The sequence below is a fragment of the Aptenodytes patagonicus genome, chromosome 4 (assembly GCF_965638725.1).
Source record: "Aptenodytes patagonicus chromosome 4, bAptPat1.pri.cur, whole genome shotgun sequence".
Taxonomy (NCBI): Eukaryota; Metazoa; Chordata; class Aves; order Sphenisciformes; family Spheniscidae; genus Aptenodytes; species Aptenodytes patagonicus.
The window spans coordinates 52,762,919-52,775,871 of record NC_134952.1 but is presented as its reverse complement, the minus strand read 5'-3'; the positions used below and the strand labels follow the sequence as shown (position 1 = coordinate 52,775,871).

The window sequence follows — 12,953 nt, the reverse complement described above, 5'->3', positions numbered from 1 at the left end:
TCACAGAGAAATCATAGAATCATAGAATCATTGAGGTTGGAAAAGACCTCTAAGATCATCGAGTCCAACCGTCAACCCAACACCACTATGCCCAGTAAACCATGTCCCTAAGCGCCTCATCTACACGTCTTTTAAATACCTCCAGGGATGGGGACTCAACCACTTCCCTGGGCAGCCTGTTCCAATGTTTCACCACTCTTTCAGTAAAGACATTTTTCCTTACATCCAATCTAAACCTCCCCTGCCGCAACTTGAGGCCATTTCCTCTCGTCCTATCGCTTGTTACTTCGGAGAAAAGACCAACACCCACCTCGCTACAACCTCCTTTCAGGTAGTTGTAGAGAGCGATGAGGTCTCCCCTCAGCCTCCTTTTCTCCAGGCTGAACAGTCCCAGTTCCCTCAGCCGCTCCTCATCAGACTTGTTCTCCAGACCCCTCACCAGCCTCGTTGCCCTTCTCTGGACACGCTCCAGCACCTCAATGTCCTTCTTGTAGTGAGGGGCCCAAAACTGAACACAGTATTCGAGGTGCGGCCTCACCAATGCCGAGTACAGGGGCACAATCACTTCCCTACTCCTGCTGGCCACACCATTTCTGATACAGGCCAGGATGCCATTGGCCTTCTTGGCCGCCTGGGCACACTGCCGGCTCATGTTCAGCCGGCTGTCGACCAACACCCCCAGGTCCTTCTCTGCTGGGCAGCTTTCCAGCCACTCTTCCCCAAGTCTGTAGCGCTGCATGGGGTTGTTGTGGCCAAAGTGCAGGACCCGGCACTTGGCCTTGTTGAACCTCATACAGTTGGTCTGGGCCCATCGATCCAGCCTGTCCAGGTCCCTCTGCAGAGCCTTCCTACCCTCGAGCAGATCAACACTCCCACCCAACTTGGTGTCGTCTGCAAATTTGGAAGACAATTGGAAGACAAAATTGGAAGACAATTTTAGCCTTCCTTCACTTCTCAGATGAGAGAGAAGATGTTACGTTTAATGGCAGCCAAACCAGCACACAGTCATAAAGTTGTCTAAGTAATGGTATGAGTTGTCGAGTTTTTGTATTAGCCTGCAAAACTACACCAGAAGAGCACGTAACTGGAAATCTAACAGTTTGCACCAATCAGTTTCACATCTCTGAAAAACTGCAAAAATTCTCTCTTACAACAGGCAGTTGTGTTTACATCTCAGTCTCTCAGGGACGCGTTTGGTCCTGCATCACTGTAACATAATAGCTATTAGGTAAACCTGAAAAGGAAAAGCCCCTTTAATTATACATCTGTTTAGCAACTCTAGGCAGGGGTAAGAAACTTGGAGGTTTTTGCTTTCTTTGGAAAGCTTTTCAGATATGGGTACAAAATGAATCCTCTTTTCTTCAGCCAGCATGTTGAATAAAATATTTCAAACTAATAATGGCCATAAAACTTGTTTTAGTGATTCCCATAAACTAAAGAGTGGATGCCATTGCTCTAGATGTTCGATCTTAGCATCATCTTTATTCCTCTCACTGGAGAGCACATGCGTAAGCAAAAGTTACACTCATCTTAAAATGTTTATTCTCACTGGCTATAGGAAAGCACAAACTTGGCAGTCAGTCAGTTCCTTCTACTATTGTTTCACTAGCAGGGGTTTCAAAAGCACGCTCCTGCAGTTATCTGATCTGTCTTAGCTTTTCCAGTCCTCGGGATCCTCAAGGGTTCTCAGAAGAGACCCTTTCCTCTCCTCCTTACCTTGTGCTCAGAGTGAAAGCATTCAAACTTGTCACCAGTCTCAAAAGGGACTGTTGAGACCTTTCAAATGAGCCTCCTTACAGACAACTTCCTCTCTATCTAACTTCTGGTCTGAATCTCATCTCACTCATACCAGACATGAGTCCATGAAATAACTAACACAGTAATAATAAAATGTTGCCACAGGGTAGCCCGCTGTATTTAACCTCAGATATAGTCATACTGAATTTTGCTGCAGTTCCCTCTCCCAGTATTTTTCTCCCAGGCAAATCAGCAAAGCATGACAACAAGAATCTCTTCCCAGAAAATATGCAAACCTTTTCACAATGTCACACCCTGAAAAAAATATTTTTAATATCTGTAGCTGAGCCTGGATCACATTTTGGAAGCCTGAGACAGCTTTTCTCCCTGCCCCCCACCCCCCCACCTTATTACCATCCATTACTTGTAAAGCTGCTGCTTCTCATTATAGTTACACCAATCACAGAAAACCAAAAACTTACGCATATGGGAATAAAACTCACCATGCTGTTCATTTTTGAAGAGGATGAGCTTGCTCTCTGCTTCCGTAGGCTGTTAAGCTCTTCTGTATTTCCATCCTTTGGTTTTATGATCAGCCGACTGCCTCCAGCAGTACCTTCTGAAGAGGATCTCAGTCGTTTCTCAACAAATCTGCCTTCTCGGTATGGACTGAAGCTATTGACAAGATCAACTACAAATAGAGAAGCAATCAGCAATCATTACAGAGAATTACTCCGACAAATATTTTCTTAATGACAACACTGCTTTGCTTGAAATGCTTACATTGAAAGACAATCACATAAGAGATGTTCTGTAGAGAGTAGATCTTGCTTACCTAGATAAAAGTGTCACCTGGGCCACCAGTTCACTGTTCAACCTCCAATCACTAGCATGCTCCACACACTACGGCCCAGTCCACAGCTCCTCACAGAATCCAGAAGGATCTTTGATCCACCCTTTCCTTTCTCCCCTCGTTTTAGGACACTTCCAAACCGCTGTCCAGTAAAATCCACCAGAGAAACTATCGCTGGTCCACTGGTGCCAAAACGCAACCTGCCTTACCCTGCACCCCGAGGCAAGCCTAGGTTTTGTAGGGCCAAGTAACAGCTTTGTTACCACTGCATAGGACAGGGATGCACACTGGTTTTGGTTTCTGTTTGGTCTTCCTAGCTCACCTCTGCATCCACGCCCTCCAAACCCAGCCTGCAGCCAGCAGGCTGAATCCCAGTCCCCAACTCCAGTTAAAAAAATGAGACATCAGAAAAGAGGAGAAAAATTACATTTTGAGGTGTTAGGGCAAATTTAGAGATAGGGAAAGGGAAAAGCATAATAACATAATAAATGTAACACACAAAATCTTATCTTCTTTTGCCTTTTGTGAGAGAACAGACATTTTCTCTAAGACTTTTCAAAAAAATCCATATCACATAAGGATATATAAAGGTATACTAAGAAATATATGGCACATCAAACCTGCTCATACATTAATGTCCCATTCACAATGCTATCTGTAATGGTATCAGCTATGAGACCAGCTACAGGAGAGAAAATATCTATTACCAAAGAAAATGCACAGAAATATTTTGTATTCACACCTGGTTTTAAATACTGTTTTAGCAAAACCAAATGTTCAAACCAGTCTCTCTGTAACAGATATAACTACTTATAGCCATATCTTACTGAATGCCACGTAAGCTTTTTCTATATTTGTTTCATTTCCTATGGCAGGATTTTATATCTTTTTTCAATGGTCGCTTTGTATGCTTGGCCAGTTTCTAATTTTAAATACATTCTTCACCACACAAGTGAGAAAAAAATTGCATTTTGAACAGAACTGTAAAACCCTAACAATTAATCATCGACTTTTATAAAGTGCAGTATTAGCTCTAGTGTTTCTGTGAACATGAATCCCATTTACAAAAACCTCTCCATCACAGTTTCAACTCCAGTTAGCTGCCTTCCAGAAATACAGGTTAAATATACAGCTGCCGATGCATGAGTTTCAAATGCACTGTGTATTTCTAAACATCTCGCCGAGCTGCTCACTTGCTGTTCTGCAGTACACTCTAGTAAGTCAGATTCAAAAGGATGAGCTCATTCACAGATGAGCCAATGTTGCAAGGAACACCAACCAAGTGCTCAGGACCAGTAACATACATAAATGGATATATTTTTTCTTCCAATTGACTAAGGTTCTGAGGGAAACAGGTCCCTTCTGGTGAAAGCTAATTTAGTGGATTAATTACCAAGCCTTGCAGTAACAAATAATTCAAAAAGCAAGATTGCTTTTGAGTGCTTATAATCTACATGCCTAGATAAATGTCCAAGCAAAAAGATGGGTATGAACTCATATGAGTTTATACTCATCCATCTTCTAATACAAACACAATAAATGCAGTCTTGTTAACTCTCACAAATTTTGGCCCACCAGATACGCCTCAGGATTATGCAAGAAAGCACCAGTCTTTAGGTTGGTTTGAGAAAATAAACTGTCAGACATAAATGTCTTCTGACAGGTGTCCTTCACTCAAGGGCCTGGTGCTTTTATTCATCTGCATCTCTATAGACTGGCATTTCTAGGCACAGCCTTTCCACTTAATCTTGTTAATATTTTCAAATTCCTTTTCATAAGCTAAAGATCCAGTGTAAAATTTAGATGTTAATTAACTCTCTCTGTTTCATAGATTACATAATGAGAACTTGCACAATGTTTATTTAGGGCAACAAGAAAAGATTCTATAGGTACATCGGGGATAAAAGGAAGATGGAAGGAAAATGTGGGCCCTCTCTGGAATGAAACAAGAGACCTGGTTATCCAGGACACGGAGAAGGCGGAGGTACTCAATGACTTTTTTGCCTCGGTCTTCACCAGCAAGTGCTCGAGCCTCGCCGCCCAAGCAGCAGAAGGCAAAGGCAGGGACTGGGAGAATGAAGAGCCGCCCACTGTGGGAGAACATCAGGTTTGAGACCATCCAAGGCACCTGAAGGTGCACAAGTCCATGGGACCCGATGAGATCCATCCACGGGTCCTGAAGGAACTGGCAGATGAAGTTGCTAAGCCACTATCCATCGTATTTGAGAAGTCGTGGCAGTCCGGTGAAGTTCCCACTGACTGGAAAAGGGGAAACATAACCTCCATTTTTAAAAAGGGAAAAAAGGAAGACCCGGAGAACTACAGGCCAGTCAGTCTCACGTCTGTGCCTGGCAAGATCATGGAGCAGATCCTCCTGGAAGCTATGCTAAGGCACATGGAGGACAGGGAGGTGATTCGAGACAGCCAGCATGGCTTCACCAAGGGCAACTCCTGCCTGACCAACCTAGTGGCCTTCTATGGTGGAGTGACTACATCAGTGGACATGGGAAGGGCTACAGATGTCGTCTATCTGGACCTCTGTAAGGCCTTTGACACGGTCCCCCACAACATCCTTCTCTCTAAACTGGAGAGGTATGGATTGGATGGGTGGACTGTCCGGTAAAGGGTGAGGAATTGGTTAGATGGTCGCATCCAGAGGGTAGTGGTCAACGGCTCAATGTCCAGATGGAGGTTGGTGACGAGTGGCATCCCGCAGGGGTCCGTATTGGGACCAGTACTGTTTAATATCTTCATCAGTGACATAGACAGTGGGATCGAGTGCACCCTCAGCAAGTTTGCAGATGACACCAAGCTGAGTGGTGTGGTCGACACGCCAGAGGGATGGGATGCCATCCAGAGGGACCTGGGCAAGCTCGGGAAGTGGGCCTGTGTGAACCTCATGAGGTTTTAACAAGGCCAAATGCAAGGTCCTGCACCTGGGTCAGGGCAACCCCCAGTATCAATACAGGCTGGGGGATGAAGGGATTGAGAGCAGCCCTGCCAAGAAGGACTTGGGGGTACTGGTGGATGAAAAGCTGGACATGAGCCAGCAATGTGCGCTCGCAGCCCAGGAGGCCAAGCGTATCCTGGGCTGCATCAAAAGAAGCGTGGCCAGCAGGTCGAGGGAGGTGAGTCTGCCCCTCTGCTCTGCTCTGCTGAGACCCCACCTGGAGTCCTGTGTCTAGCTCTGGAGCCCTCAGCACAAGAAAGACGCAGACCTGTTGGAGCGGGTCCAGAGGAGGGCCATGAAAATGACCAGGGGGATGGAACACCTCTCCTGTGAAGAAAGGCTGAGAGAGTTGGGGCTGTTCAGCCTAGAGAAGAGAAGGCTCTGGGGAGACCTTCTTGCAGCCTGTCAGTACTTAAAGGGGGCTTGTAAGAAAGATGGCGGCAGGGCCTGTTGCGACAGGACAAGGGGGAATGGCTTTAAACTAAAGGGGGGTAGATTTAGGCTAGATACAAGGAAGAAATTTTTTACGCTGAGGGTGGTGAAACACTGGCACAGGTTGCCCAGAGAGGTGGTGGATGCCCCATCCCTGGAAACATTCCAGGTCAGGTTGGACGGGGCTCTGAGCAACCTGATCTAGTTGAAGGTGTCCCTGCCCATGGCAGGGGGGTTGGACTAGATGACCTTTAGAGGTCCCTTCCAACCCAAACTATTCTATGATTATTTCAGATGGAAGCAGAAATAGCATCTGTCATACTCTGCCACAGAAACATCCACTCCCCGCTACTCTATAACATCAGTTGAATAGAGCAAGCAAGAGTCAGGGAATTTCGAAGCCCAGATCAAGATACGATAAACTGTGTTGTTTTTCTTAACCAGACTAAAAGAAGGTTTATTTTCTCTGGCAACGTTTCCATCTCAAACAATGCAACTCTTTGGCTCAAGTCCAAAATAGGCAGGCCTCAAAGATCCCAGCTTCAACCTTCAACAAGAGGCGAGAACTGATACTCTCTTTCTCAATTCATTTTCTACCACAGGAAAGCATAGCTACGAACAGTACTGATGGGTGTCAGCAAACTTAAAACGTGAACTCAAAAAATCATAGACTTTTTATTTATTTAATTCCTACAATTTTGGGAGGAGGGCACAATTCATAACTTCTGAACTTCCTAGCTAGCACTGGCAACTCTACAAAAACACTTTATGACCAAACAATTTTTATAAAAGAACTGAGGCCAAAACAACCCCACCAAACCCAACAATGAAAAGACCACAAGACATACCTTTAGAACAGTTTGTTTCATAACCCTGTTGTGTTTTAAAGGACTGAGGTTCAGAACATGGAACAATCTTAGACTCCATTACAGGAATTCTCTCTCTCATGTGCTTGGATGGCGTGCTTTCATCTCTGTCCCCACTCAACTCCTGTGCCTTTGGAGAGAGTATCACTGGTTCTTCTCTATGCTGTAACGCAAAGGTTTCTAAATGTGCATTTGCTGAATTAATTTCTCCTATGTGCCTAGCATCGTTAATATGTAGTTCATTGGCTTGCAACAATATTTTTGTTTGATTAGCAGCTGAGGTTTTGAATAAGTTATTAGATTCAACACTACATGAGCTCGCGCGACTCATAGGAGATACACCAGCAGAATGGCCAGTACTTTCCACAATATCCGTTTCTCTCGCAGAAGCAGCAGCAGGATTAAAGAAGATCTGAGAGGTAGAGACATTGTGGCCAAAATCCTCTGAGAGCAGCACCCCAGTCCCGCTGCTGGGCAGAGCATCAACCTCCGAAACAGAATCCTCTGTCAGAGCGACAAAGTCAGAGGGGGTCTGGGCAGCCGTGAGGTCAGCTGAGAGCAGTGGGGACTGCAAGGAGCTTCCCATGCACTCTGTCGTCTCGGCCGAACATGGAGGAGAGGACTTGGCAATCACAGGTTCGCTTTCCACGTACGATTTAACCTCCAGCAAGCACCTGGACTGTGGCACAGAGGAAACTGACTGACTCTCCGGAACTGGTTTGGAAAACTTGTAGTGCGATGAAAAAGATTTAGGGAGAAGTTTTCGCGTGGATTGTTTGACAGAGTATCGGCTCTGCTCCTCTGCAAAGCCTGAATCATCACCCTCATTCTTCCCAGAGCTTATGCAATTTATAAAGACATTCTTATTAGCTGAGGGCTCCTTTCCCTTTTCAAAATCGTCTGTCAAAGACCTTGTTATCTTCTTGCTACGTGAGCTGCCAAAGCCAACCGAATGCCTTCCTCTGCTTTTAATGTGTTCCTCTAAGCTCAGTTTTTGAAAAGTGCTGAGAGAGGACTGGGCACCATTTGAGATGTTAACGGTTTGACTAGCCGAGTCAGGCTTCTGCTCGCTCCCTTTCTTGTTATGGAAGCTAATGGAAGGAGTGCGGAAAATACTCCGGCGCTTGCCTGTACTCCCTGAGCTGGAGTTAGTGCTGGATGGGGAGGAGGTGTGGACACCAATGGCATTAGCAGAAGAAGGTGAGGAAGGAAGGGAGTCGTGTCTCCGGCTAATACTTCTCCTGAATATTGGCAACCGAGATACTAGAGTAGATCGTCTGGATCCTGAGTCCCCCATCAGGGCACGAAGTGTCTGTGGCTCTTCACAGCCAATAAACTAATCTGGGATGAGGGGGGGGAAAAAAAAAAAAAAAAAAAAAAAAAAAGATAAATGATTCAGCCTCAAAGTCCACTTGAACAGGCTTTAAGTCAGCCTAAATACATGAGATGCCAACGTCAATTTTATGTACAGCTGCAAGTTGCTGCATATGCATTACTGAAGATTTTTAGAATTTCAAAGTGATGTTCAATAGGCAGCGCTAAAAACCCGGCAGCTCAGCAAAGATGTCGCTCAAAACGTCCTATACATGAGATACAGTATTATATATGATATATTATGCGATGCAGATCACACTGGGTAACAGTATAAAATCTACATGCCAAAAGATATACAAATATATCACCCAAATGTCCTTGTTTTTCTAAGTTCTTGGGACAAGTCTTCTTATGAACTGTAAGCTCTCTTAGAAGAGACTTGATTTTTCATGATCTAAGTAGAACAAAACATTATTTTGCGTTCCTAAATACTCAGATTTTTGCAAGAAAGAAGAGGATTTAAATTTTCCAGTCTTCACTGAACTTCCAGTTGGATTTTTAATTCCTTTATGTGCTCCTGCTAAAGGCTGTATGTATCATCTTACAGCATTGCAGTCAAGATAAAATATGCACCACCAAAAATTCCTCCTAAGTAACTATAAGTTCTAGGAATTTACTGTCAAAATATGGGATCATGTTTCTAGATTTGAACTTTAATGTTTGCTTTGAACACTTCTGTGAAATCCTCTTGTAGCCTACTTGCTTATAATTAGCTATTTTTGCAGTTTTTTGAATTTAGCGAAAAGTGTTTCATACACAGACACTTGGCATTTTTTATAAATATTTAAGCAATAAAAACTTATTTCGATCAGCACAGCAGATGTACTAGAAGAAAATCAATCTTTATGAAATATATACCAGTTCTCTCTCCTTTTTGTTCTCATTATAATGAACTACTGCTGTAAGAGACAGGACCACGGAAGGAGCAATAAAAAAATGTGATATATAATCACAAGAACTAGAGAGGCTGTAGGTATAATGCCTGAGTACAACTTCGTGAGCTGCAAGTGTTCAGCACGTAGGAATAAAAATCAGGTCATTTATCTAAACAATGTTTTTATGTCAAGTGCAAAAACAAATTCATTCATCTAATGAGCGATTTAATATGCATTATGCAGCTATAACAAATATCTATGAAAAATATATATATTTATACAGTGTGTCTATATACACACACATAAAAATAAAAATGGGAACAGAATATTTAAGGAGTAATAAAACTACATATATGTTATATTACTGTGAAAGAAAGGGTAACAAGTAAATTCAGAGACCGTTTCTGACTAGACATTGGACTGTACTTTCTGCGTTAACTTTTTTTTTAAAAAAAAAAGCTAGTACAGCTCCAGTCTGAACATGCACTACCAAGCAGCCACAATATTCACAAGCACCAGGAATCAATAAGCAATTTTATAGTTTAAGATGAGAGAAACAGCTTGGGAATAGTCACTAATTCCTAGAAGTCCTTGGTGATCTCTGATGACAAGCTAAAACCCAACTTAGACGATACCCAGGTCCTGCAATTGAAACCCAAATTTGAATTCAGTTTGATTGGGACAGAACTGATGGTACAGGCACACACACACAGGTTATCGGAATAACTTTACATCCACCAAAAGAACTGATGCACGGCCAGTTGTTCCATTTCACTGACACGTAAGGTAATTTGCATTTACACCGCTGTAAGAGCAAAAGCAGAGGCAACGGCACAGAGAAGCTGAGGCCCTGTGAACTCACATAGGGGCTTATGCTGTACCAGCTTGTTCACCTGTCCACAATTCAGCCTACCGAAAATGGGCTTTGGAAAGCCGCATGCAACCCTCTCCACCCTCCCATTACAAACCTCTCTCGGTTCTTTGACCACTTCCAGACCTATTGTGTTGGGGTTTTTTTTGCTTTTGTGAACATGTACTTGCAGGCATGCTGATATGTATGGATATGCACACATACACAACAAGATTTTTAGAGACTGTGAGGGTTCTTCCTTGTATTTTAAGGAGACATCATAACTGCTGAAAAAAGACTTTAGAATACAGTTTTACAACTGCAGTAGATGAGCAAAATATTTTTAAAATACATTAAATCGCTATAAGGCGTTTTATGCTCAGACAGAACATTTGCTCCCATTGTTCTCTCTCCTGCCCACACCTAAATTGTCAGTTCACTGAAGAACAAACCATCCTGGTTTATTATTATGAAATTCTCTGAGTTGAGAGCAGAAGGAAGCAGAAAACTGAGCAAAAAGCACATATTGTAACTTTCGCTGGAAATACAAAGGCTGTGTCTAAATAATAATAGAGATTATTCCTAATAACTGACCTGTGAATATACACAGCCTTAGCTTTCCAGGTGGTAATTTTTAATAGAATACATTGTCTCTAACTGCAGATAACAAAATGGCATTTATTCAGTCATTCTTCCTTCCTTGCCTCTTGAAGGAAGAGCACAAATAAACTGTCAACAGTTCTTTTATTGTCTAAGCAGCAGAAGTCCTCACACATAAAATATGAACTAATTATAATATACTGTTCTTTTTAGGTCTACAATAGCTATCAGAGGACATTTCTTAAAACATACACATACATGCATATATGCATATATGAATGCTTATGCGCATATACAGTTTGAATACTTTGACTTGTGAATATTTTATTAATATTTTGAATATTATTTGCATATACCATTTATAATATGTATTTCAAGATATTAATACCCTCAGATATTAATGAAATAAGATCTTTCATTAATTTTTTCACTTATTGCAGAGGAGTTATAAGCTGCCATATACATCCTATTATGAGCGAAATAGGAGATGCTTCCTTTCAGTCTCCACATTTAACATAATTACTTGTGCTTACCACTTTATAGCAGTAACCCTTACAGACTGAAATTGACTCCAGCCACACATTCTCTACAAAATCACTAATTTTCTGTATCTAACATCCCCATTCCTACTGGCATCATTCTTAAAAGCTGCAACAGAGGAAAAAGAAAACAGCAGAGAAAGACACCTTTGCAATGGTATTATGCCATTCCAGATGGCGCTCTCAAATTTAAGCTGGACAACAATTCTGATCCTACACAGTCAATCTAGGGCCTAATACAAAGCTCCATGGATCTTCAAATAAATTATGGGTTTTTAGAATACCAACAAGAAGTCAAGTAAACAAGAAGGATCAAGGAAAAGTGACAGTCTAGGAAGGCTTTCAGTTAGATCAGACTCCTTGTTTAGGACAACATATATTTTGCATCATTATCACATAATGTGAATAGTCAAAAAACAGTCTACACAGTATTCTGTACGGAGGTCTGAAACTTGGTCAAATACACAAACCATTACTTTGTAATGCTTTTTAATTCTAAAAGCCAGTTATTGCTGAAACTGAAGTGTTTACTCACTGCTGCAATAGACATTCAAATTTTGCTTTTTATAGAATGGATTTTTGATGCACATTTTTGCATCTCGTATTACACAAGACAAAGTTTGATATACTGCAGGAAAATAAGTATTCTATCTGGAAAACATTTAATTGCAGCCAGAGTAATGGTGGATTATTTCAGGATCTGCTCTTCCTCAAGAGCTTGGCTACAGCTCACATTTTCTGAGCTCCTGTGCTGAAACCAACGCAAATGAGAAACAGGCAAAGTGCAAACAAAACATTTTCCCTCTCATCAGCAATTTTAAAAGTTAATCAAATGGAAATAGGTTCCTTTCACACTGGCCTGCACCAAGATGTTGCAAAATGCAAATTAATCTCAACAATATCTTAAAGCCATGTATTTAATTGCCAGAGAAAACAAAGAGGCCAAGTTTTTTATACTTGGGGCTGATTCTTTCCACACAAGAGATCTTTGGAGGAATCATCCAACTATACAATAGTAGGCCTTTATCTTGCCTACAGCAGTTGTATGAGTATAAAATACATAAAAGTACAGGGTAAGAATTATACAACAAGCTCTGTATTTTATATTTACTGTATCTTGTCAAAACAAACTAATTGCTCAACTTTCAAACAGTGAATGTAACGGCAGAAAAAAAACCCACAAGTGTTAAAACAGGTAAAATTGTCAAAATATTACACCAATGTCTCCAGAGAAACCTACTCCACCAATCCACCAGCTGAAAAATAAAACCCAGTATTTTTTATTTCAAGCTTCTGCCCGGCGGTTACTCACACAAGTGTGCCGGAGTGCAGTGCATTCGAAAAAGAGCAGCTCTTGCTGGTGGTGTTGAAGTCCAGTAGATGGAGCCGTGGATCTACTTTTTCATTGACTGCAAGTATGAAAAAGCAACAGTCAGTGCCTTTTACATTTCTCATTGCCTTTGAGGCAAAATTTAGAACTTGAAATTGTTTGTGAATTTTACCATTATCATAATTACATGTACATACCAAAAGCTAATATATTATTATTCAACAGAGAACTGTAAAGCATAAGCCACTACAAGCACTCCCTTTATAAATAACCAGCATGCTACTACCTCTCAACACTTTTTAAACAAAGCTTTCCTAAAGATGTTCTCCTTAAAGTTGCACTTCCTAGAAATATCAAACGATATATTCCACACAAAGAACAAAACCAAATTAGCTAAGTTTAAATTGGGAGATGACATGACACATAGCTGAAAGGTCCCAACCTTAAATCAGAGCAGAACATCAATACTCGTCTGCTCCCTACCTCTCTCCTCCACAGCAGTATGATTTTTAGGCTGCACTCATAGTTTAAGGAAGATGATACCTTT

At 41.8% G+C, this 12,953-nt stretch overlaps 1 protein-coding gene across 7 annotated transcripts in view; it reads right to left on the bottom strand.

Annotated features, from left to right (window-relative positions):
• CCSER1 (coiled-coil serine rich protein 1) overlaps positions 1–12,953 on the bottom strand; it is a 755,676-nt gene that overhangs the window by 668,423 nt on the left and 74,300 nt on the right. For 6 of the 7 annotated variants that reach the window (XM_076336760.1, XM_076336758.1, XM_076336763.1 and 3 more), the window contains exons 2-4: positions 12,389–12,485; positions 6,821–8,179; positions 2,241–2,428 (exon numbers count right to left, since the gene is read on the bottom strand). In XM_076336760.1, coding sequence (XP_076192875.1) covers positions 2,241–2,428; positions 6,821–8,135 — 1,503 coding nt within the window. In that variant the 5' untranslated portion in view covers positions 8,136–8,179; positions 12,389–12,485. The remainder of the gene's footprint in view (positions 1–2,240; positions 2,429–6,820; positions 8,180–12,388; positions 12,486–12,953) is intronic. The other variant, XM_076336761.1, reaches the window with a different exon arrangement.